Here is a 26,114-nt window from a genome sequence, read left to right as displayed (position 1 = left end):
TCAGCATGACTAGAATAGTTTTTCTGAATAAAGCTGCTTTTATTCAGCCAAAATTTGACATGGCTTAGTAATCAAACTCTTACCTCTGCATAGGCCAGCTGTCAAAGGAGAATATATTTTACGTAAATAGGGTTTGTTATCCTAGGCACTGTTTTAGGTCCTTTATATACAGTATATTATCGCATGAAATTTTCAAAACAACCTTATGAAGTAGTTACTATTATCATTCTCAGTTTAGAGATGGAGAAACTGAGGCATAGAGGTTGAGTGACCTGCTCAAAGTCACAATAGCTGTAAATGATAGAACTGACTCAAGTCTGTGCTTTATGCGTTTATGACATACGGTTTCCTTTTGTTGTGAAAAGTTTATTACATTTCTGTTAATAAGTTCAATAATATGCTATATGGTGACCTAGCATAGCTTGTAATTTCTAATTTCATTAAACTTATACGACAAGTCATATAGCCAGGTACGCACATAAAACTTTTAGGGAAGTAATCATGAATAGGGAGATACCTTCAATTTTGTAAAGGTTTGTGCCTAAAGGTAATAGGGGATATTATTATTATTTTTACATGTCCTAATTTTGGTGCATTATTTAAAGTGTACTAAAAGATTTTAAACCTGTGTTCTTTTTTGTTTTTGTTCCAAATAGATATTGTGGAAAATCAGTCCCACCCTCTCTTATCAGCAGTAACAGCTCATTAACGCTTGTGTTTGTGGCTGACTCTGACCTTGCTTATGAAGGCTTTTTAATAGAATATGAATCAACTAATGCATCAGCAGGTAACAAAACAGCATTTGTATACTTGGGTTCCTTTACTCCATTATTAAATGGTACTATGAAAATACTTCATCCCCAAATGAAAGCTATATTTAGAACAACATGTAGTGACTTCAGTATCTTTCCTATTAAAAATAGAGGAATGATTAAATGAGTATTGTTTCAATGATAAAAATTTTCTAATTTTCAAAATTGGAAGGAGGTTTTGTAAGAGGATGTTTTTGTTCTTAGGAACTATACACTTATGTTTTCAGGGCTAAAGATATGTAGTGTTTTCAGATTACTCTTAAGGGATTCAGAGAATAAAGGAGTGAGCAAGTCAGAGAGGGAGAAAGGGTGGGGGAGGGAAAGCAATGGGGGCAACATGCAAATATGCAATAAATCTGGCTAAAAGCAATTCAGGAGCTATTTATTGCAATTTTTCCATGAGTTTAAAATTCTACCAAAATAAAGTTCAATTTCTTCTACCAAAGAAATCAAATATGCATTTTAAGAAATTAAAAAAGAACAACAGCAGATAAAATAAGAGGCTACTTACACAGAATTTTATGGCAGGAAATAAAAGATTTCTTGACAAAATAAACATTTCTAAATTTGACTTAATAAAATTGAACCTTTTCAGCATTTATAACTTTTATTTTATTTTTCTTATTAATTAATTTTCATCATTATTTTGCTCTTTGTAAATGCAGTGTAGGAACAATTACCTTTTGTAAGGAGGGTCTTTGATGTAATACAAGCATGTCAAACTCACGGCCCACCAGCCATGAGTTTGACATGCTTGATGTAATATGTAAACCAGAGATGCCCCAAACCCAAAACCTTTGGGGTTTAGGAGTATTATGTTTGTTTATGTTTATGTTCCCACCTGGGATGTGTACCGGTTTAGAGAGTCTGGGTTTTCCTTTTTCATCATATTTAGAAAGAAATTTAATGGTCCAAAATACTATCCAGTGTAAGTCTATAGTGGACAGATGCTGAGCTTCCCAAGCATATCCTAACCTTTGGATTCCCCAGAAACATGGTATGACTTCCTGATGCCCCTTCGGAAAGCACAGGTGCCAGGACATGCTCCCTCTAACAGCGTCATGTGCCCAGAGATCCCAGGTGCTCATCTTTTAAAGCTCCCACTCCCATAAATAAAAAAATACATAAATAATATAAAAGCCTAATATGCAAATTGTCCCTGGGGGAATTGGACCGGGAGACTGATCACTTGCTATGATGTGCGCTGATCACCAGGGGGTGGTGCAGAATGAAGGGAGGCCCTAGCCAGCAGCCCGAAGGCCCTGATCGGCCCTGATCACCAGCCAGGCCTAGGGACCTTACCTGTGCATGAATTTCATGTACCGGGCCTCTAGTAAATAAATAAATAAATAAATAAGTAAATACATACATACATACATACATACATAAATAAAAATTTTAAAAAATCTCCCACTCAGAATCCCTACCAAATTTTTCATTTATTTCTCTTCAGAGTGGCTAGAGACACTACCATTCATTTCAGGCAAAACTGCTGTTCTGTGCAGTAATTGAAGTTCTATGTCTTGGTAGCATGGCTTTAGAGCTCTTCAGAATCCCGACTGTGAGGGAATCATAGACCTTTCTCTCCTGCGGGACCCTCTCTAGGAAACGGTTTATTTTCCAGCCTAAGCTCACGGGAAATTGAATCCTCAGTGATTAAAACAGGTTATGTTATACGATTGACTTATTCACTGGACTTTTTTCAGTTGTTTAACATCCAATGACTAAAATTGACTTTTCAAGAAATTCCAGTGTGCACACAATTTTCCATCCTTCTATAGTTTCTTCTGCCTCATATATTTGGCCAGAACCACACTGAATATTAGATTAGGTTTTGGATAAAATCACTTGAACTCTCTGGGCCACAGTTTTCTCATCTGTAAAATTAAGGGATTAAATCTGATGACCTTTGAGATGTCTTCTAGCTTTAATCAACTATATGAACACAGTTTAATTTGCTGCATGAATAAGCTAGCTGTATCTTAGATAACATATGATGCAGGCAGGGCCTCCTGGAAATGTTATGGGAATTTTTGTAATAATATGAAAAGTAAGACATATCTCTGTGATGACTAAAACAGCTCTGCTAATACCACACTAGCTTGTAAGGCAGTCAATATCTAGTGCAATAAGAACCCAGAGCAAGCAAAATAATCTGGCAGGGAGGGTGTTAAAGTTACATTCTAATTACATATTTTTTTCAGAAAGATAAGATACGGGTAAAATAAAAGTAAGCTGAGAAAAAGGAAGGGAGCAAGCTGGACAGAAAGGGAAACTGAAGAAGAGGACACGAGAAAAGACAAGTGATGAAAGGGAAGACCCTGAGGTGGCAAACTGGGAAGGCTCACCGTCCGCCTCCCTGGGTGCTGACCACTACTTTGGCCTCTGGTCCAGGCAGGGCTGAAATCACAGACCAGGGAGTGTTCCCTTTCCACCCTTTGGCTAAGCCTGGCCGCTCCCTGGGTGCCTGCTGTTTTGCTCAGGGAAGGACTGGACTAGCTCAGGAAGGAGGCTGCTGTGGGGGTTGGGCTGGTGACAACCAGGCAGTGGGGGAGCCCGCCAGGCAGCCAGAGTCCAAGTGAGTTCCCAGCTGGAAATAGGCAGGTGTTAGGACACTTTCTTTTCAGTTGTCATCTTATTTTTTTAGACTTTCAGCCTAATAAAACCTTATCACAGAAAAGCATTAATGGACGCTCAGTCATTGGCCCTCATTCTATTTTATGGCTTTAGCAGAAGTTACTTTCAGAGCAGTAATGACATCTTTGGTTCTTGATTTCTAGTTCCTGGGCACAACAGGTGTGAGTTTCTCTGCTGAAGTCTTTCCTGTCTTTATCTGATAAAGGCTGTATTTCCTGACCGGACTCCAGTTCCGTTTCCATCTGCAGTGCAGACTATGGGCTATGATGTCAGCCTCTAAGTATGTGTGTGGGAGGAAGAGATTGGCTTCTGGTCATTGCTTTGACTCCCTCCCTCATCACTGTTTCTGCCTTTGTCCAGATGTGCCTGGGACGTAGAAACAACAAACTAACAAGTAAAATGTCTGAGGGTAGAAACTTTTACGATTTGCTTAGTAACTGATCATAAGATTAGGTTTTAAATGTTTGCTTATTTAAAGTATGAAATATTTGAATTCTGAGAGATACTTAACTTTACTCATTTAATTTGTAAATTAGGTCCAGTAATGCAGTGTTTCCAAATTCTACTGTTCATAAGAAATTTGAGGTGGAACTTTCTTGTTACAAATTTCCTTGCTTAGTTAATCTTACTGATTTAAACTGTAATTTTATATTCTATTAACATTTACTTCATAGACACTAATATAATATTACAGAGAGAATTTTAAAAGTATAAGAGTTGAGAAATGTACCTGATACATTTTCTATGTTAACATTAGATGAAAGCCTACATAACATCTAATTTAATGTTTTTCTTTTTTTTTTTGATTTTATTTTATTTTTCATTCTAATTTAATGTTTTTCAAACATTAAAACATTCATGCCTCATTAGTAGGCCATGAAATTAACTTAGGTTACTACCTACATTTGTTAAAAGTATGGAATAGAATAGAAAGTATCAGAGTTTGTCATACTGAGTTAGGTATTAGTTCACCAAACCTGTTTGCTATATCTATTGTGTGTGTGTGTGATTGATGTAAATGTATTTTTATGGTGTGTCAGAAAGTTCAAAACACCAATCTAGTTCGGTTACCTGATTTTTTAAATGAGGGAAATTGAAATCAAGAATTGAATTTATCCTCCCAAGAATACACAGCTAGTTGGTTTAGAAGCCAAAACCTAACAATCCAGTCCCAACATCCAATCTGTTTGTTTTGCCATGTCTAGGTTAGCTCTTGGAAATGCCCTACATGAACTGCCCATTGTGTGGCTGGTAACATTCAATTCACAGCTCTGGTAAAACTGTGGTAGACTTTCCTATTTTCTTAAAAGAGAAGTGCTTTCTAACCACCTAGAGAAATGACAGGAAGTATCAGAACCACATCAACATAGGGTTAAAAGTGTGCTGTGCCCTGGTGAGATTTCTCAGTCTCCTTATTCCCAATTAAGAGTGCCTGCCCCCACCCCCACCTCTGCCCCAGTGTGTGTTTAGTGCTGTTTCTCATCAGTCATCTTGGAATATCCCTAGAGGTACCTAAGAGTTAGAGGTCAGAAATGTTATTCAGCCCTGGCCAGTGTGATTTAGTTGGTTCGGCGTCCTCCTATCACTGAAAAGTTGCTGGTTGGATTCCTGGTCAGGGCACATCTCTCAGTTGTGTGCTAGATCCCAGGTAGGGGGTGCGCTGGAAACAGCCAATGGTTCACTCTCACATCAATGTTTCTACACCCCCTCTCCCTTCCTCTCTCTCTAAAAATATATTTTTAAAAAAGAAATGATAACCAGAAGGGCAAAAGAATATTTCTTTAGAAGAAATGAATAGAGTTCTGTTTCTATTTTATGGTACTACTAGTGCCCCGGTGCATGGCGTGCACATTGAAAGGAAATTAATTAGAAGGTGGCAGGCCAGGTGGGACTGGGCAAGAAGGGCCAGACACACCCTGGAGCCAACCTCCCGCAGTCTCTCCCCAGCCAGCTGCACCTGGGGTGGAACCGCGGCTTGAAGGTTGTCTGTGGCGTGAGTGGGGTCCCTCCTGCAGGTAGGTCCCTTGACCTGGCTTGTGGGATCGGGCTGAAACCAGCTCTCTGACATCCCCTGAGGGGGATTGCGAGAGGGCCATTCTTGGGTCCCCGGTTGCCAGAGGGCCATTCTTGGGTGATACAACCTGGAATCGGGCTCTTTCCTCTCTGGTTCTGGGTGCGTCACCTGAGAACCGCATCTGCCAAGTCATCGCAGCTTGGCAGCTCCTGCATTGAGTGACTGCTCCCTAGTGGTCAGTGCACACCATAGCTACCGATAGGAGCATCTGCTCCCTGGTGGTCATTGCGCATCATAGGTACTGGTCAGATGGTCGAACAGTCAGATGGTCACTTAGGCATATATATATATGCGAAATTCGTGCACTGGGGGGGAGGGTGTCCCTCAGCCCAGCCTGCACCCTCTCCAATCTGGGATCCCTCTCACAATTCGTGACTGCTGGCTTTTAAATCCTCACCAGAGGAAATGTTTATTGATTTTAGAGAGAGGTAGGTGGGGAGAGAAACAACAATAGGTTGACTCTGTATGCACCCCTACCTCCACTGGGAATTCAACCTGAAACTTAGGTATGTACCCTGACCAGTGCATGGGGCAATGCTCTAACCAACTGAGCCATACCAGTCAAGGCCTGATTCTATTTTAAAAGTTAAATCCAATAGAGCAGTTTTCCCAAACTCTATTGTTCATAAAAAACTTAGGGTGGGATTTTCTTATTACACATTCAGGTATTAGGGTTCCCCCCAGAAATTCTAATTCAAATAGGTCTAGAGTGGGTTTTCACCAAGCAATTCAAGTTATTGTAATGAAAGTTTGCAGTTCCCCAGAGACTCCGAAAATCAAATCTTAACACATAAATTCCAGTATATAATTACAACTGGGATGTAATTGTGGACAGGATTGTAACTGCTCATGGTGGAAAGTACTTTCCATGACAGGGTCAAAGAAGGCTGAAGACAAGTCAGAAGTTTTGGTTCTTGTCTTGGCTTCGATACTAAAATGATTTGGGCAAATCAGAATCCTCTCTGCTTCTTGAATTCTGTGTTTTCTGCTGTGATATATTCAGATATTTTTCCCTCTGGAACAGTATTAGTAAGTCTATTGATCTTTTAAAGATTTACTTCCTTATTGGTCAGTATTTTCTCATACTTTTGTGTATATGGGTGTCCTGGCACTTCCCAGCTCAGACATATTTATTATTTAATTTCTTAGTCCTTAGAATGGAAATGCTAAAGAAAATATCTAATTGTGCGCTGCCCCTGCTCCGTGGGTTTGCACTTGGGCCCAATGAAGGTGGTGGGGAGGTGGAGGGCTGTTTGGCCTCCTTCCAACACCCTGGGTATAGGGCCAGGTCTTGGCCTTCCTTGGGGCTCCTTCTCTGCCCTCATGGCAGATGTGGTAGGACAGGGGCTGGAGAGGGTGGCCGTGTACTCCCCATCTCCATCTCCTTTGCTGGGCTGCAGCAATTCCTCCAGGAACCTGTTATCTCCCCTTCGCCATTAGAGCTTCCTGTTTGACAACAATGATGATGGTGACAACAATGGTGCTGGAGAATGAAGAATAAGTGGACGAAGATGCACAAGTCTCAGTGGCCAAGGGGGGAGCCTGGGAGGAATGGGGTGACAGGGGTGTGCCAGTGTGGTTGAATCCAAAGATAACCAAGAAGAGCAGAAACAGGTGCGCTTACCAGCGAGCAGCCTGATACCAGGGGAAGTGTGGTTTGTTGGCAAAGAAAAAGAAGAACAGAACGTGACTGTCTGCAACAGGAAGCTCTAGAGCAGTGGTTCTCAACCTTCTGGCCCTTTAAATACAGTTCCTCATGTTGTGACCCAACCATAAAATTATTTTCATTGCTACTTCATAACTGTAATGTTGCTACTGTTATCAATCGTAATGTAAATATCTGATATGCAGGATGGTCTTAGGCGACCCCTGTGAAAAGGTCGTTTGATCGCCAAAGGGGTCGTGACCCACAGGTTGAGAACCGCTGCTCTAGAGGAATTAAATCAGAAAAAAAGAAAATAAAAGGCAGAATGTGAATAAAGACAGATAATTGCTGAAGAAAAGCACAAAGACTGGGTTGAGAAAAAGAATAAACAGAAAAGAAAGTGAACAAAAATTAATGAAATGGAGGAAAAAGCAGCAAAGGGACTGGAGAAAGATCATTTGCAAGAAAAAGCAAAAGAAAAAGATAAAGAATGGTTAAGGGAAAAATGCTGAAGAATGTGAGTAGAAGAAAGAAAAGGAAAAAGAGAAACAACGTCAAGCTGAATTACAGGAAAAAACCAGAAATTGCAGAAAAAAAGTTTAAGGAATGGTTGGAAAACGCAAAAAATGAACCTCCTCCAGCTACAAAGAGCTATGGTCATGCCAATGGAAAACTTACAGGTTTTTACAGTGGAAATTCTTATCCGAAACCAGCCCTTTATAACCTAATTCCTGGAAATCTACTCGTAGGCCTCCTCCCAACGACTAAGGATCTACTAGGAAAAAACACTAAAGGCCTGTGCTGTCAGCCACACAGGTCTTCATCTCTGGTAAATCAGAAAGCCAGAACCAATCTTTGCCTTGGGACTTTGTGCAGAATACAAAGATAGTAGATGTGGGAAATTGCATACTTTTGCCTGTAAATACTTAATTTTAAAATCAGAAATTGTGTTTTTTACTCTCAGTCAGTAGCTCAACATTTGATATGATTATTGACAAGTACAAATTTTTGCATTTATATATGGAGTCCTTAGAACTTTTTAAAGAAGATATTTTTAACATATTTTTATTGATTTCAGAGAGGGAGCAATAAAAACATCAATCATGAGAGAATCATTCATCAGCTGCCTCCTGCACGCCCCCTACTGGGGACTGAACCCGCAACCTGGGCGCCGTGCCCTGACTGGGAATCAAACCGTGACCTCCTGGTTCATAGGTTGACTATCAACCACTGGGCCATGCCAACTGGGCAAGGAAGATATTTTATACAATCCATCTTTGAAGGATAGATGATTAATTAACAATTGTGTTTGTATTTAGCTTGTACTAAAACCACTGTGATATCAATAAAATCAACAATTTTTCTTGTGGGGGAGAAAAAAGAAAACATCTAATAGTAATATTCCTAATCTTCTACTCATTCTCATTTCTGAATTGGCATTTCCTGTACAGAGAAACCAGGGATTATTAAATAGTACAGGATTTGGAAAGGGAGGACTTGGCTTTGAATTTTTATCTTTGGTTTGTCGAAACTAAGTGATTTTAAAACTTAAACTCTGGGAGTCTCAGAAGCCCCCTCATCCATACCTCTCTAAAAAGTGGAGGTTATAATAACTGGCTCTCTCATATAGTTGGGGACAATAAAAGGAGACATTCTATGGGAAAATTACACAGTAGCTGTGAAACACAACTGGGCCAGGTGTAAAATAGAATGACTGATGTCCAAGTGCAGTTTTTTTACACTAGCGGCTGTAGTGAGTTAGCTTACATTCACATCCATCTGAATTGTTCACCTGTGAGGGAGAATCAAAAGCAAATTCTGTGACTGCCGAACAGCGAATTGTAGAGCAAAATGTTAGATTTTGATTAGGGAGGCTTCTTCTTTCCTAGAGGGAGCAATTGAACTTGTAATTTTATTTTCCTTCAAGGCTTTACTTTGAAGAATGTTAAGCCAAAGATGCCAATAGAAGCTGCTGATGGTTCCTGGTTTGACTATTATTTAACACATATCTAGAAAATCTGAGGTCAAATGGATTCATGCAGACACAAACGTCTCATAAGTGATTTCAGAAAGCACCACTTTGTCCTAGCCGGTTTGGCTCAGTGCATAGAGCGTCCGCCTGTGGACTGAAGGGTCCTGGGTTTGATTCCGGTCAAGGCACATGCCCAGGTTGCAGGCTCGATCCCCAGTGGAGGGTGTGCAGGAGGCAGCCAATCAGTGATTCTCTCTCATCACTGATGTTTCTATCTCTCTCTCCTTCTCCCTTCCTCTCTGAAATAAATTAAAATATTAGAAAAAAAAAGAGAGCACCACTTATAGATTGATCCCTAATATAATCCAATAATGACCTTATTGCATAAGGCGAGGAAGGGAGATGGTGGAGCAGTTACCCATAATCTAGGACAGTGGTTCTCAACCTTCTGGCCCTTTAAATACAGTTCCTCATGTTGTGACCCAACCATAAAATTATTTTCGTTGCTACTTCATAACTGTAATGTTGCTACTGTTATGAATCATAATGTAAATATCTGATATGCAGGATGGTCTTAGGCGACCCCTGTGAAAGGGTCGTTCGACCGCCAAAGGGGTCGCGACCCACAGGTTGAGAACCGCTGATCTAGGGTCTCTCTAAGAGATTCATTCTCAGATCCCTTTATTCTATTCCTGTCCCCCAAATTGTATGGGGCTGATATCATCACTGATTTGTGGGTTGGAGGGATTATCCATGTTTTGGATTTTCCCCTTTCATAATGAGTTGAATGCTGTTACTAAAACTTTTTGAAAATGCTTAGTGGAGACAAAGATACATCATGATTTTTAGAAAGATACAGCTTTGTGTTTTGTAATGGTCCACCAGGGAAATTTGTATATAGTCTCTTTTCTTTCTTGACATTTTTTTTTTTGAGGTTGGTCAGAAAGAAAGATCTGTGAGGCCTGCCAATAGTTGTCTTTGATCTTCAGAGATATCCTTTTCCATTGCAGCTCAGTTGAATATATAGTAGTGAATGGGAGAAATATACTTTTCTTTTTCATCTCTTTTTAAATGTTGTTAGACTATCACAAAAGGTGAAGCGCCATTGGAAATGAGTCTTCCTTTGCCAACATAAGTTATAAACAAGAGGCACTTTTATGTTTGCATTTTGTATTGATGTAGTAAGAATTATGCCAACAGATGATTGTGGGAATACATACAATTTTACTTATTTGTGCTTATTACAAAACATAAGATGAAACAAAGCCTAGCATTAATATTTCTCTGTATTAATATTATTCTAAAAAGAGTCATTTATTCTGTCAAGGGAAGAAAACATGAACATTGTATACAGACTTCAGTGTTAGATAAGAGGAGTTACTAGCCTTTCAAGAAGTAGGCACAGTAAGTTCAGAGAGCTATTGTTCTTTTCCCTGTAAAGTTGGGTATGTGAAACTCATAAAACTACAATCAGATTTTAATATTAAACATTCTTGTTAATATTTATAGCAAATCAATAATCAATAATTAATTTGATTGATTATTTATTTGATATTTGAATTATTTATTGGATTTTCTTTAGAGAACCAACTTGTTTTTTGCACAGAACTTTTAAACTTTTAACATAACATAGATTTTTTTTAAATCCTCACCCCAGGATATGTTTTTATTGATTTTAGAGAGAGAGGAAGAGAAAGAGAGAAAAATAATCGATCGGTTGTTTCTTGTACACGCCCTCTACTGGAGATCAAACCCGCAACCAGGGTATGTCCCTGACCAGCCTTTTGGTGTAAGAGACAAACTTCCAACCAACTGAGCCACTTGACCAGGGCCTTAACATAGATTTTTTAAAAATATATATTTTATTGATTTTTGACAGAGAGGAAGGGAGAGGGATATAGAGTTAGAAACATCGATGAGAGAGAAACATTGATCAGCTGCCTCCTGCACACCCCCTACTGGGGATGTGCCTGCAACCAAGGTACATGCCTTGACCGGAATCGAACCTGGGACCTTTCAGTCTGCAGGCCGACGCTCTATCCACTGAGCCAAACTGGTTACAGCTTATTTTGCAATTATTGTTAGTAATTTAGTAAGTAAAACTCATCTGGAGTTTTAAAAATGTGTATATCCATGTAATCACTACTCCATTCAAAATATATAGCACTTTTATCATCCAAGAAAATATTCTAGTGTTTCTTTGATCAATCCCTCTACAGGTTCTATCTCAACAACTGAAGACCTGATTATTATCACTATTGATTAGTTCTGCCTGTTCAAAAGGCAGGTATAAGTGCGAACACACAGTATGCACCCTTTTATCTTTGGCTTCTTCATTAAGCATAATTCTCCTATAATTTGTTTATGTGGTTGTATTTATAACTAGTTTTTTTCTTTTTCTTTATTTTTAAAAAATATATTTTATTGATTTCAGAGAGGAAGGGAAAGGGAAAAAGAGCTAGAAACATCAATGATGAGAATCATTGATTGGCTGCCTCCTGCATGCCCCCTACTGGGGATTGATCCTGCAACCTGGGCATGTGTCCTTGAGCGGAAGTGAATCCCGGACCCTTCAGTCCTCAAGCCAACGCTTTATTAACTGAGCCAAACCAGCTAGGGCTTTCTTTTTATTAACGAATAAGCCTTTGTATGGATATATCATAACTTGATTATTTGGACAGTGGGGTTATTTTCAGTTTTTAACTACTATGAAATAGGCTGCTGTGAACATTGATATACAAGTTATTTTGTGGACTTGTGTTATCCTTTCTCTTGGGGCAATACCTAAGAGTAGAATTTCTGGGTCATATGGTAATATTATGTTTAACTAGAGGACCGATGCACGAAATTCATGTTTGGCCCTTGCAGCCCTATGCCTCGTGGCCCTGCCCCCCACCCACTGGTCATTCTGGAAGATCGTTCAGGAAGGTCGTCCCGGAAGGTTGTTCTGCCGTCTGGTCTAATTAGCATATTAGCTCTTTATTATATAGGATTTTATGAGGAACTGCTAGACATTTTTAATAAAGTGGTTATATCATTTTATATTCCCACCTACAATGAATGAGAATTCCACTTTCTCCTCATCTTTGCCAACCCTTGATATTGTCAGTCTTTTCATTTTTAGCCTCTAGTAGTTGTGTAGTGGTGCCTCAGTGTTGTTTTAATTTGCATGTCTCTGGTGATTAATAGTGCTGAGTACCTTTTCATATATTTATTCACAATTTATATATCTTGTTTTGTGGGGTGTACAATTAAAATCATTTTGTTCATTTATGTTTGTATTATTTGTCTTATTGTATGGTATATATTCTGGATACAAGTATGTCCTTTGTCGGATAAATGTATTGCAAATATTTTCTCCTAGTATGTACAGCTAGCATTTTATTTTTCTTAATGGTATCGTTTGAAGAGCAGAAGTCTAATATGTCCTTTTCTTCTATTATGGTTAGTGTTTTTGTATTTTGGCTAATAAATGTGTACCTATTAAAGTTGTGAAGATTTTCCTCTGTGCATTCTTCTACAAATTTTGTGGTTTGATTTTGTACATTTATGTTTATAATCCACTTTGAGTTAATTTTTCCATATCATGTGAGTTTTGTATCCAAGTTTGTTTGCTTGCTTAGCAAATGGTGTTTAGTTGTTCAAGCTTTATTTTTTTTTTAAAGATTCTTATCTTGTATTCTGTTTCTTGTTTAACTCATTTGTTAGTTCTAGTAAATTTTTTCTAGATTCCTTAGTATATTCTTACAGTTGATCATATTTGTGAATAAGGACAGTTTTATTTTTTCCTTTTCAATATCTCCCTGTCTGTCTGTCTCTCTCTTTTGCCTTACTGCAGTGACTAGTGCTTTCTGTACGATGCTGGCTAGAAAGTATGAGATTGGACATATTGGCCTTGTTCATAGTCTTGTGAGGAAAGCATTTAGTCCTTTACTACAGAAGAGTGATGTAGATTTGCGTTTCACAGATGTCCATCTTCTGTTGCTACTTTCATTTTTGGAATTCCATTCTTTTTTCCTCATTGGCTTTTCAATGATACTTAATTTTTTGGTGTATTTTCTCAAAGGCTAACAATATTCGTTCTTAACTAATCAGTAAGTCTGCTTAGAGCTAATATGCTACAACTTCACACTTCACACCTTCTACTTCATACCTGACACTTTATATTTCACACACTCCTCTATCCATGTCACAAATATCTGGGAAATAAAGAGAAAAAGGACACATTGTACACAGGGAAACCATAATATAAATGACAGCTGGTTTCTAATTTAAAAAATGGAGCTAAAAAGAAAATGGAATGCAATATTAAAAGTTGTGAGAGGAAAACATTTAAATATGCAGGAAAAATGTTTTCAAAATGAGAGTGCAAAAAGGATATCTTTAGACAAACAGAAGCTGAGAGAACTTACTACTAGAATACCTATACTCCATGAAATATTAACAAGTCCATTATGTCAAAGGGAAGTTATACCAAAGAGAAATATATATTTATAAGAAGGAATGAAGAATGCCAGAAATGATAAATAACTGGATAAATATGTAGATTGCTTTTTACTCTCATTATTTCTTTAAAAGACAACTAATGATTGAAAGCAAAAATAATAGTAAGTTAGAGTTTATAATATAAATATAATTAAATGATAGAACTAAGATTGCATAAAGAAGAGGGCAGGTAGATAGAATTGCACTATTATTATCATTGCGATGGAGAGGGACTAGTTTAGTACCAGTTACTCATCAGGGCTGGAAGCAAACAATTTCTGTAATTTAGAATTAATAGACATTATAAAATGTCAAAGAATATCATCTTACTCAGGAGAGAGGATAGGAAGGAGAGGAAAAATGAGATGAGAGAGTGGAGGGGGTAATATGGTGGGAGATTAGTTCTCCTACCCTTCTTAGTTTTCAATACATTATGTAATACTAGAGGCCCAGTGCAGTGATTTATGCACTGGTGGGGTCCCTTGTCCTGTCCTGTGGACATCCCTTGAGGGGTCCCTGATTGTGAGAGGGTGCAGGCCAGGCCAAGGGACCTCACCGGTGCATAATCGGGGCTGGGGAGGGACCACAGGAGGGCTCCAGGGAATGTCCTGCCCGTCTCATCCAGTCCCAATCAGCCGGACCCCAGCATCAAGCTACCCTACCGATTGGGGCATCTTCCCCCTGGTGGTCAGTGTGCATCATAGCGACTGGTCGAATGGTCGGACACTTAGCATATTAGGCTTTTATTATATAGGGTAATTTTAATAGATATTTACTATATGTGATCTTGGCCAGTAGTATGATAAGTGAAAATTAATAATGGTTAATAAATTCCTATTCATATTTGAAGGCCTAGTAGAGGAAATATGTTCACATAAAAACAGTCACAATAAAATATGTTTAGGACTCAAATTACCATTTGCATAAAGTTTTATTGAGCAAAAGGAAATTAATTCTACTTGATTAGGAAAGGCTTCACAGAGGAAGTGATATTTGAATTTGACCTTAAATGATAAGTAAGAGTTTATTGGTTAAAGGGTATGTTTGGGGAGAGGGGGAAGTTGTTAGATAAAACATTTTAGACAAAGTGAAGTGTAAAGATCATTTGAATACATCAGGGACTGTGTTTACCTTTGTGCCAGTAACATAAAATAAGATTAATATGTACATCAAAATTTCAACAGGGATTAACAAACAACCACCATTATGTAGCAATAATGACTTGCATCTGGACAAAGTACAGGAAAATTACTCATCATTACTTCTCAAAATTTCATTAAATTAAGTTTCTTTACATGGGAACCTGATTACACATACCTTTCTCCTTCAGAATAATTGCAAGTTACATTAGAAATAGTCAATGGGATTGTATTTCCATTCTAGGAGTAGAGTGGGTAAGCAAGGAACATTATCTCTTTAAGTACAAATGACATGAACAGATAATTTGCTCTAGATATTTGATTTACTGGCTGAAGCTACCTGAATGTTGGGGTGGTCAATGAGTCTCAGTTCTGCTAGCTCAGGGTCATAGCCTTTACTTAATGTCCATGGGATCCATGAATTTTTATCTTAGTAATACTTATTATTGGGTCTGAAATACTTAATCTACCACCTCTCTCCCACTTCTCTCTCCCTGATCCCTCTCCCTCCCTCGCCTGCCTTCTCCCTGTCTTTTTCCTCCCTCCCTTTCTTCCTCTTTTTCCTCCTTCAAGTAATATCCTAGCAGATGATACAAATATATAGAAAAGTATATGACCTTCATCTTTGAAGCTAAATATCACTGTTGATTCCTTCAATACAGTAAAGCCTTGATTGCTTGCTGCTTCAAGCCAAGTAAACCAGAGATTTGGTGAATGCCTGGTGCTCTGAGGGCTATACGGAGGTAGTAGAGCCTATAATATTTGCTATATGTCTCTGTGCTCTCAATATCAGTGGTTCCTCTGTCACTCTGAGTATGATTGCACAACAGTGACCAGGGAAATAGCATACCTAAACATCCTCATTTTCTTTTTTTACTCAGGATTAAGTAGAATAGTGCATTCTCCCCCAAAACATTTCAGTAGATCTGTGTCTACTCCTGAACCCTGGATTTATGTTATTACTGGGTTTAATTGAATATACATTAAAATGCACTGAAACCAGATTTTCTTTGGAAAATATCTCAGATTTGGAGAGCATAAGAGGTTGAGTGGGTTGGTTGGTAAATATGGAGTCTAAAGGACTGAAAAGGTAAAGTTAAAACTCTTTTTTTTTCTGTACATCAGATTATTTATTCACTTGATTCTTAGATTCACTTGTTGATAGATGCATGTTTGTTGTTCATAATTTGTATCTTTACCTTTTTCTTCTTCCTCTTCTTAAAGGATACCTTTCAGCATTTCGTCTAATACTGGTTTAGTGGTGATGAACTCCTTTAGCTTTTCCTTGTCTGTGAAGCTCTTTATCTGACCTTCAATTCTGAATGATAGCTTTGCAGGATAAAGTAATCTTGGTTGTAGGTTCTTGGTATTCATCACTTTGAATATTTCTTGCCATTCCCTTCTGGCCTGCAAAGTTTCTGTTGAGAAATCAGCTGACAGTCGTATGGGTATTCCCTTGTAGGTAATTGAGTCTCTTTCTCTTGCTGCTTTTAAGATTCTCTCTTTGTCTTTTGCTCTTGGCATTTTAATTATGATGTGTCTTGGTGTGGTCCTCTTTGGATTCCTTTTGTTTGGGGTTCTCTGCGCTTCTTGGACCTGTAAGTCCATTTCTTTCACCAGGTGGGGGAAGTTTTCTGTCATTATTTCTTCAAATAGGTTTTCAATATCTTGCTGTCTCTCATCTTCTGGCCCCCCTATAATTCTGATATTGGTGCGCTTGAAGCTGTCCCAGAGGCTCCTTACACTATCTTTGTCTTTTCGGATTCTTTTTTCATTTTGCTTTTCCGGTTGGGTGTTTTTTGCTTCTTCGCATTTCAAATCTTTGACTTGATTCTTGCGCTCCTCTGTTCTGCTATTGGGGGTCTGTATAATGTTCTTTATTTCAGTCAGTGTATGCTTAATTTCTAGTTGGTTCTTTATCACAACATCGAGGGTCTCATTAGATTTCGTGAGGCTCTCATCAAGTTTATTGGCAGCTTCTAGCACATTATTGAAAGCCCTCCAAATTGCGTTTTTTAGCTCTATATCCTCCATTTCTGTCATGTTTTTTTGTCTCTGCATTTTTTATGCTTTCTTGGTACACCCCCTTGTGGTCTTTGTGCGCAGTCTTGTTCTAGTTAAGCCTTGATTGTTGTAGTTAATACTAGAGGGATTTGACCACCAGGCCGACTGGCTGTGAGAATCTTTTTAAAAATAAATTTTATTGATTTTTTACAGAGAGGAAGGGAGAGGGATAGAGAGGTAGAAACATCAATCAGCTGCCTCCTGCACACCCCCTACTGGGGAAGTGCCAGCAACCAAGGTACATGCCCTTGACAGGAATTGAACCTGGGACCCTTCAGTCCACAGGCTGACGCTCTATCCACTGAGCCAAACTGGTTAGGGCTAAAGTTAAATTAAAACTCTTAAAGTAGAACAGTTAATATTTGTTTAGGACATAAAATTGTCCAAGTATTATCTAAATGTTTTGTGTGATCTAATTTATTCCCCATAATTTGTGCTCTGTTTTTCTTATACCTTTCTGGTCTATTTTGAAACCTAATGATGATTACTACCATTTATTGAGCACATGCCATGTGCCAAGGCCTTTAATTGCATTGTCTCTAAGCCTTAGATGTGTACTCAAAGATAGTTACCATCTCCATTTTAGAGATGAGGCTCAGAGAGGTGAAGTAACTTGCCCAGGGTTGCATAGCTTATCAGCATTTGAGCTGAGCATTGATTCATGGTCACTCTGATCTGAGTCTCATCTCCTTGTCTTCACTCTTATGACTGAGGTACCTGCTTTGTCATTTCTCATAAATGCAAGCTTTGGTTAAAACCATTTGAAATGAAGCTTGTGAAAAAGAGAACAGAACTAAATCATTTCTAAGCCCCCTCTATGATTTCTGTAGTTGAGTCTCATTTATAATGTTCATTGTAATTTGCCTGAATTATAAACATTACAACACTCCCAAGAACATAAACATTTGTTTACTTTTGAAATATATAACATATTTACACTACTTAGCTTAGGTTTACTACTAAAAATTGTTTTGCCATTGAATTCAAAACTTCATTTTGAAATGAAATTACTCTTTGAACTTTCCAAAACAGCCTATTAAAAATCAAGTACATTGGCACAAATTAATCAAGTGTGTATTACTGAATGTCTTGTGAATGAAATGTAGCATAATATTTTTTATTTTCTCTCTTGTGGTCTATTTCTTTTCACAGTATGCTTGAAAGACTATACAGAAGAATCTGGTACATTTACTTCTCCAAACTTCCCCAATAATTACCCCAACAACTGGCAGTGCATTTATAGGATCACAGTGGGAACCAGCCAACAGATTGCATTGCATTTCACGAACTTCTCCTTGGAGGAGAACTATGGTGCAGAATGTCTAGGAGATTTTGTGGAAATTAAGTAAGCACCTTTGTTTTATCATAATGCTTTTCATTATTTCCATTCACAATCTTTCCTGGAAAGGTTAAGGAAAATATATAGATTTTGTCTATAAAACTCCTTGCAGTTCTCTTTCTTATAAGCCATAATGTTTTTCATTTGGAGCCTGACTTACCAGAAGAAAAACAGAGAATTGCATAAGGTTCCAATTATTTTGAAGTGATTCTTTTATTGCAAGTATTTGAAAATAAACTCCAGATTTTATTTGGGCAGAGTAAACAAATATACTTCCACTCTGAAATTAGATACTAGTTATTGTTGCATATCTACTTTATATAAAATTAGTTTACATTTTAGTCTGTTCAGTGTCCATTTAGTCTAATTAGATCACAAAATGATGCTAAGATAGCAACCTTATCTTAAGGTTTTCACAAAGTTTTTTGTGTTAAGTAATAAGTCTAGGCTTGTCAATTTCAGTGCATGACATTTTTTCTTTAATTCTTTGAAAGAATGTGTTTAAAAAGTTATATTTATAGTAAAGGTAAGTTAGCTTAATTGAGTTAAATTTGGCATGCATCAGTTTTAAATATTTTATTGGCATTTCAAAAGCCTAAAATCTTATTCTATTTTATGGTAAATTTTATGCTATGATATAAAGTAAGGTACTAAAGTCATACTTGTACTATATCATGCTAAAATAACATAATTGTCTTAATTTATAACAGTTAACCATTGAACTTTTATATTGAGTGAATCATATTTTTAAAAAAATCATCTTTATTGTGGAAAGTATTACAGATGTTCCCTTTGTTGTTGTTTTCTGATTGACTCCCTCCACCCCACACCCACACCTCCCAGGCCTTTACCACACTATTATCTGTGTCCAAGGACTATGCATATATGCATATAATTTCTCCGGTTAATCTCTCCCCACCCCACCCACTCTCACACCTGCCTTCCCTCTGAAATTCATCAGTCTGTTCCATGCTTCTATGTCTCTGGATCTATTTTGTTCAAGTTTATTTTGTTCATTAGATTCCACATATGAATGAGATCATGTGATACTTCTCTTTCCCTAACTGGCTTATTTCGCTTAGCATTATACTCTCCAGGTCCAAAAGAGCTACAGCCCCAGCTGGTTTGACTCAGTGGATGGAGCATTGGCCAAGGACTGAAGGACCCTGGGTTTGATTCTGGTCAAGGGCACCTACTTGGGTTGCAAACTCAATCCCTGGCCCTGGTCGGAGCGCCTGAGGGAGGCAACCAATGAATGTCTCTCTCTCTCTGTCTCTCCCCCTCCCTTCAACTTTCTCTAAAAATCAATGGAAAAATATCCTCTGGTGAAGATTAACAAGGGGGAAAAAAAACCAAAAACACCACTACAGATTATAAACTAGAGTTAAGAACCCAAAAGTTATTGAGGAAAGAATTATTTTTAAAAATTTGCTAGTTAGTTATAAACTAGAGTTAAGAACCCAAAAGTTATTGAGGAATTATTTTTAAAAATTTGCCAGTTAGTTCTGTTGTTCATTAGATTCCACATATGAGTGAAATCATATGGTACAAAAAGAAAAAAAGGAAAATAACTCATTGACATGGACAACAGTGTGATGATTGTGGGGGGTGCAGTGAGGGGTAGGTGGAGGTGGAAGAGGGTACAGGTGGGTAAATGGTGATGGGAAAAATAAAATTTAATTAAAACATGTTGCTATATAAGTCAAATATGATATAGTAAAATTTGAAAATTTTCATAGAAGAAACATTATTTAGAAGAAAAACATTTAAGGCTTCTCTGTAAAATTAAGCAACATTTTTTTATACTTTTAATAATTATGAGTTCTCTGTCTGGTGCTCTCTGACGTTTGCCAGACACTTTATTTGAGAAGAAGACTAAACACTTTTTTTCAGTTGGCCATTGATTATATAAAATGTTATGCCAACCATAACTGATGGTTATTCTTTATTAAATTATTCAAGTACTATTTGATAAATTGAAAACTTAAAATGATGTTTTTAGAGTATTTCTGAGAAATATTGATTGACATAAATTAATGTGTTTGCAATCTGAAAGTTCAAATATGTTAAATGTTTATTCAGTAATATTATCAATAACCTGGTGAATGTTTACATCTGCATTTTGTCACAGAGATGGAGGCTATGAAACATCACCACTCCTGGGAAAATACTGTGGCTCAACTACACCTCCAAGAATCATCTCTCACAGTAATAAATTATGGTTGCAATTTAAGAGTGACATCGTTGTCTCAAGTTCTGGATTCTCAGCTTACTGGGATGGATCATTAACAGGTAAAGATCAAAGAACCATCTTTTATTGGTGAGTCCAATTGGGTTGGTTTCTTGGTTCTTGTATTGCCATACTCTTATCCATATTTTTCCATCTGTGTCTTGTGATTACTATCTATAAACAGTGGTTCTCAACCTTCTGGCCCTTTAAATACAGTTCCTCATGTTGTGACCCAACCATAAAATTATTTTCGTTGCTACAAAACTGTGTCGTATATTTCCTGATATTTATTTGCTTGTTTTTTTTTTTTATTTTGAGACCTTGTAAGATAAAGTGTAGAATGTGGAAAGCTCCTTGAGATACAGATAACCTGTATCAGAATTCACAATGGATCAGATGATCTGATTGTAGGTAGAGAGCAACCCTTCATGGCAAGGGAGGTATTTTAGGTTTACAGGAAAGATTTATTGAAAGCAAGCAGTTGTGCAGAAAGCAACAAGAGGGAGCTATGGCAAGCCAGAAAGAGAAGATGATATATCTGTGGTAGGATAGTGAGGCGATAGACCAGATTAGTGTGTGTATTTGGAAAGGATAGGAGATAGATTAGCTAAATTAACAGTGACTACATTATGAAGTACTTTGAATGCAAGGCTAAGAAGTTTGGACTTGATTTGTAGGTGATGGGAAGTCATAGCATAACCTACGGTCTTAGAAAGGAATTAGGAGGAATGTGCATATATGTATTTTTCTCAAGAGGGTTTATAACTTTTATTAGATTTTCCAGGGTGCCCATGACATCCAAAAGTTAAATAACCACTATAGGTTTTAGAAGAATCTTATAATAATAAAAGCATAATATGCTAATTAGACCAGACGACCTTCCGGACAAAGCAGGGGCTGCGAGGGAAGCCCGGTTCTCGGGTGCCAGAGGGAAGCTGGTGCCGGCAGCCAAGGGAAGGAAGGCCTACTCCTGCATGAATTTTATGCATCGGGCCTCTAGTAGATTATGAAAGACAAACGGGGACACCCAGATCAGTTAGGTGGCTACTGCTGTAATAGTAAAACATTTTAGTACCAATCGGCAGGCAGGTAGACAGGTGAGCAGTTAAAAGCCAGTGGTCCCGAGGATTGGGCCTAAACTGGCAGTTGGACATCCCTCGAGGGGTCCCAGATTGGAGAGGGTGCAGGCTGGGCTGAGGGGACCCGCTCCCGTGCATGAATTTTGTGCACTGGGCCTCTAGTTTGTAATAAACTTCAACATTGTAAGTACTTCTGAATTCACAGCAGCCTTTTGTTTTTGAAATACAAAGTAAGGAAAGATGGTTTGATTCCCTGGTATATTTAATCAAACTGGTCATCTTGGTTAGGAAAAGGAAAGTACACAGATTGACATGAATTAAAATTCTAGGCTAGCTACTCTTTGGTGATGTAGTTGTTTTGTTTTGGCTTAAAGGGGAGTAATAGTAGCACCAGTTTGATATAGACAAGAAGATTCAATGTGACCAGAAAGAAAGTTATGCATCATTCCATCTCTTTCTCCTGTAGGTTGTGGGGGCAATCTCACCACTCCCACTGGCACCTTCACATCTCCCAACTACCCGATGCCCTATTACCACAACTCCGAATGCTACTGGTGGCTGAAAGCCAGCCAGGGCAGCCCATTTGAACTGGAATTTGAAGAGTTTCATTTGGAGCATCATCCAAACTGCACTCTAGATTATTTGGCCGTATGTATACAGTTTCGTTTGTATCACTCACTGCTTCCTCCTTGCCCAACGCACATAAATGCATTTATTTTTATTTTTGATATTTGAGAAAGGGGAACATTTAAACAAAACATCCACATAAACATTTTAAGCAAAATAAAAAATTAAAAGAAAATTTTATGAAAATGATTTGTCTTCTAAGTATAGCATGTATTACTCAATGACTTGATATTTATATATTTAAGTATTAAAATACATTAAGTATGAGATATATATGCTAAGATATTAAAATATATGAAATATGGACTATTAGGATATAAGACTACTAAAAGGGGTTATGAGATTTATCATAATTATTATCAATGTACTCTATATATGTAGTGCAAAATAACAATATAGAGGATTTTATTGGTGAATTAGAGAGGATAATTGAAGTCCTCCAGGTATAACTTTTTATAGAACCAGCTATTCAGGCTTTTCCATTAAAAAACAATCTACATTTTAAAATTTATTAAAGTGTCATAAATTATAAACTATAAAATTAAAAAAGCAAGGAAGACTACTGATAACAGCTATGGTCTCAAAATATGTATTAATCTTTTATTTTTCAATCTTCAGATTTCAACCTGGGTTCACACACAACTATATACTGCCATGACGAAATGGCCAGAGTTCATGGCCCAAGTTTATATATAATTAGCTATAGTTTTAAAGATATTTTGATTCAGGGTTATTCTTTTGTTATGTCATATATATATTCTTTTTCCAGTTCTTGAGATTTACAGAGGCCTTTATATAATGTGTATAGCCACAATCATTTGACATTTAAAATGTTTTATTAAAGGTATATGATGGTCCAAGTACCAGCTCTCACCTGATAACTCAGCTTTGCGGGAATGAGAAACCGCCTCCAATTCGTTCTAGTGGAGACAGCATGTTTTTAAAACTGAGGACAGATGAACACCAACAAGGAGGTGGCTTCCTGGCCAAATACCACCAGAGTAAGTATGTATACTGGCTGCTTGATGCCCATATACTTCAATATATATTTTTAAATCCCCATCCAAGGATATGTTCCCACCAGAGTAAGTATGTATACTGGCTGCTTGATGCCCGTAGGGGTCTTCAATATATATATCTTTAAATCCCCATCCAAGGATATGTTCAGAGAAAGGAAAAGAGAGAGAGAGAGAGAGAGAGAGAGAGAAATATATATAAGAGAGAAAAATATCAATCAACTGCTTCCTGTACTCGCCCCAGCCAGGGACCCAAGCGAAGTGGCAACCTTTTGGTGTATGGGAGGACACTCCAACCAACTAAACAACCTGGCCAGGTCAGGTCTCAATCTTTTGATGAATGAAATCAACGGAAATAAGTATAAGCCACTGGTTTGAACCATTAAAATAAATCTTATCTCCTTATTGAGAAAAATGTAACTCTATTAGGGAAGAAATGCTTATGCATTAAATTTATCATCTGACTAAAGCATGTGGTAAGCTATAGAAACTTAGAGGAGTATTTAATATGCTGAAACAGTTGCAATTCAGCTAAAGATCAGTGTAACAGGTTAACAGCTAATCGGTTTTTATTTGTATCAAACATTAAGATCCTCTCATTAGACATTATTCCATTGCACATAGTGTTTCTAACACATTTTTTTTGGGTCATGTATTTCAAAAGGTACTAATTTTATTAAGGAAAACTATGGTCCTTGTGAGTCACACGTGGAGTAGGCACATTCTTTACTGGAGAAAAATCTGGCCTTTGTAGAGATGCCATTTTAAAATCTGCTTTCCCATGAGGCAATCTGGTGGGATTAAACGAGTATTGAACAGAAGTCCAGGGGCTCAGGGGTTTGTCCTGCCTGGGAAGGTCACTTTTCTTCTCTGGGTTCCATGATTTTTTTCTCTTAAAGAAAGGAGATTAAATTCGGTGATTGTGAAAGCTCCCTTCTAGCTCTAGAATTAAATACTTTCTAAAGTTAGCTTTAAAATGAACATTCAACAAACAAGGTTTTCTTGAATTTATGTTATTTAATAAACACTTTACTTGTATGGTTTTATATTTTGTTAATCCTTACCTGAGGATATTTTTTTCCCATTTTTTTTTTCATTGATTTTTAGAGAAAGTAGAAGGGATGGAAAGAGGGAGGGAGGGAGGGACGGATAGAGGGAAGAAGGGGGGAAGAGAGAGAGAGAGAGAGAGAGAGAGAGAGAGAGAGAAGGAGAGAGTGTGAGAGAGGTATATCAATTGTGCCTCTCTCGCACTCACCCCAACTGGGGCTGGGGCTCAAACCTGCAACCCAGGTACATGTACATGCCCTTGACCTGGATCACACCTGCGACCCTTTGTGTGTGGGCTGACACTAACCATTGTGACACCGGCCAGGGCTACTTGTGTTTTGAAAATACAGTTCCTTGCCCCCATTAAATCTATGTTTACCCATAATTTTGACACAATTACCTAAAAATAGAACCAAAAGTCACAAAATCATAATCAATATACAATATCCCTTCCGATTAGTTGAGAGGATTAATGTTTAACTTTGATTCTGTGTGAATTTGAGGATTCACACTCACTTATATATGGGGTTAGAGTGAACTCTAGTTTTGAATACTAAGGTTTAATGATATAAAGCTTTTTGTTCCTCAGAAATTCATCATTAGTGCATAAAATGCCTCCCAGATTCCAGCAGGGATATATCTGTTTGGTTGAGCATATAATCGTATCTCCAGTTTTGTTATTGCTATCCTAATTTGTTTCTCAGCTACCTTTTATTTCTATGATATTTTATTCTCTCCCATCATTTCAGAACACTAAAGAAGTAGTTTAGTGCACTTACATCCTTAAAGGTAAAGATCAGAGGAACCAGTGAGTTTTTACATATAATTTGCCATTTGAAATTAGAGGCTGGCACATAGTATAATTTTTGAGCACCGAGAACAGCCCACGTGGTTAATGAATACATTTTCCTCTGCCCTGTTTTGTTGTCAGTGAGGCACATGATACCTGTCTGCCTAATAGGTGTCATTTCTTGCAGGCATCTGAAATCACAAAATCATTCTTTGGAAATCCTGTGTGGACAAAAGTGTTACCTAAAAATATGCAAAGACAAATAGTTTGAATACCCCCTGCTTTAGCAAAAGAAGGTTTTAGAAGATCCACAAGTGTATACTTTTCAAACCAAAGTTTATAAATGGTGTTCCAGCCACCTGCCAGGAAGCTGTATTGTGGTAGGAATGCATATATGAACCACGGTCTTCAGAGACAACTTTTTCAATATAACATTTATTTTGCCATTTTCTTGTATTTCATTTCATACAGATAATATAAGAAAGGCTTGAGAAAAGGTATGCATATGCCTTCAGTCATTAGGTTTGGCTGAATTTGGCTCTGACTCCAGGACAAGCCATACCTAGTCTAGAAGTACCTAGTGTAGTCTTGTTGAAAATTAAGCTGAAGAAAATGCCACCATTGGATTGAAGACTGTTTTAAACATTTAAGATTTTCATTTTTCTTCAAATCCTGTGCATTCCCTCTAGGCCTTTGGTACTTCCTGATGACTAACTACAGGCATAACGGAGCCTTTGTTATGAATTACATGCTGACTTTTGAATTCAACAAAGCCATGTTGTTATTTATGTTTAGCATTCACATAGAACTTTGTGTTTTTAAACTGTTGAATTTAAAGGTCAAGATTTCTGTCCCTTCCAAATGTTAAAGTTAGAAAAACAGAAGCATAGAATGTTTAACACACTTCTCTAAACAAACAGATCTCTGAGTAGTGCTGAGCTATTTGGCTTTCCATGGATTCACAGGAATTGGATGTCCATTCTAACGTGAGCAGTTTTCATGACAGTTTCAAGTTGCTGAATTTACTTAAGCAATATTTTACCTTGTTCTAAATGGAGACCTTTTAACTATAAATATGCCACACCAAATATACTGGGTGTCCAAAAAAAAATGTATACACACTTTAACAGCTGATAGCTCTACTGATATTTCTTTCTT

The 26,114-nt window shown here is 37.6% G+C and overlaps 1 protein-coding gene and 1 pseudogene across 1 annotated transcript in view; both read left to right on the top strand.

Annotated features, from left to right (window-relative positions):
* The window catches only part of LOC102243297 (cubilin), a gene marked incomplete at its 3' end in the record, with an annotated part of 182,298 nt that overhangs the window by 47,849 nt on the left and 108,335 nt on the right, over positions 1 to 26,114 (top strand). Inside the window, exons 22-26 of the mRNA XM_005856727.2 lie at positions 657 to 787; positions 17,981 to 18,173; positions 20,299 to 20,459; positions 21,943 to 22,124; positions 22,948 to 23,104. Of these exons, the coding sequence (XP_005856789.1) occupies positions 657 to 787; positions 17,981 to 18,173; positions 20,299 to 20,459; positions 21,943 to 22,124; positions 22,948 to 23,104 (824 nt within the window). The remainder of the gene's footprint in view (positions 1 to 656; positions 788 to 17,980; positions 18,174 to 20,298; positions 20,460 to 21,942; positions 22,125 to 22,947; positions 23,105 to 26,114) is intronic.
* LOC102242989 lies at positions 6,847 to 8,068 on the top strand (annotated as a pseudogene).

Source organism: Myotis brandtii, unplaced genomic scaffold (assembly GCF_000412655.1).
Source record: "Myotis brandtii unplaced genomic scaffold, ASM41265v1 scaffold1042, whole genome shotgun sequence".
NCBI classification, from domain to species: Eukaryota; Metazoa; Chordata; class Mammalia; order Chiroptera; family Vespertilionidae; genus Myotis; species Myotis brandtii.
This window is presented reverse-complemented; position numbering and strand designations above follow the sequence as displayed.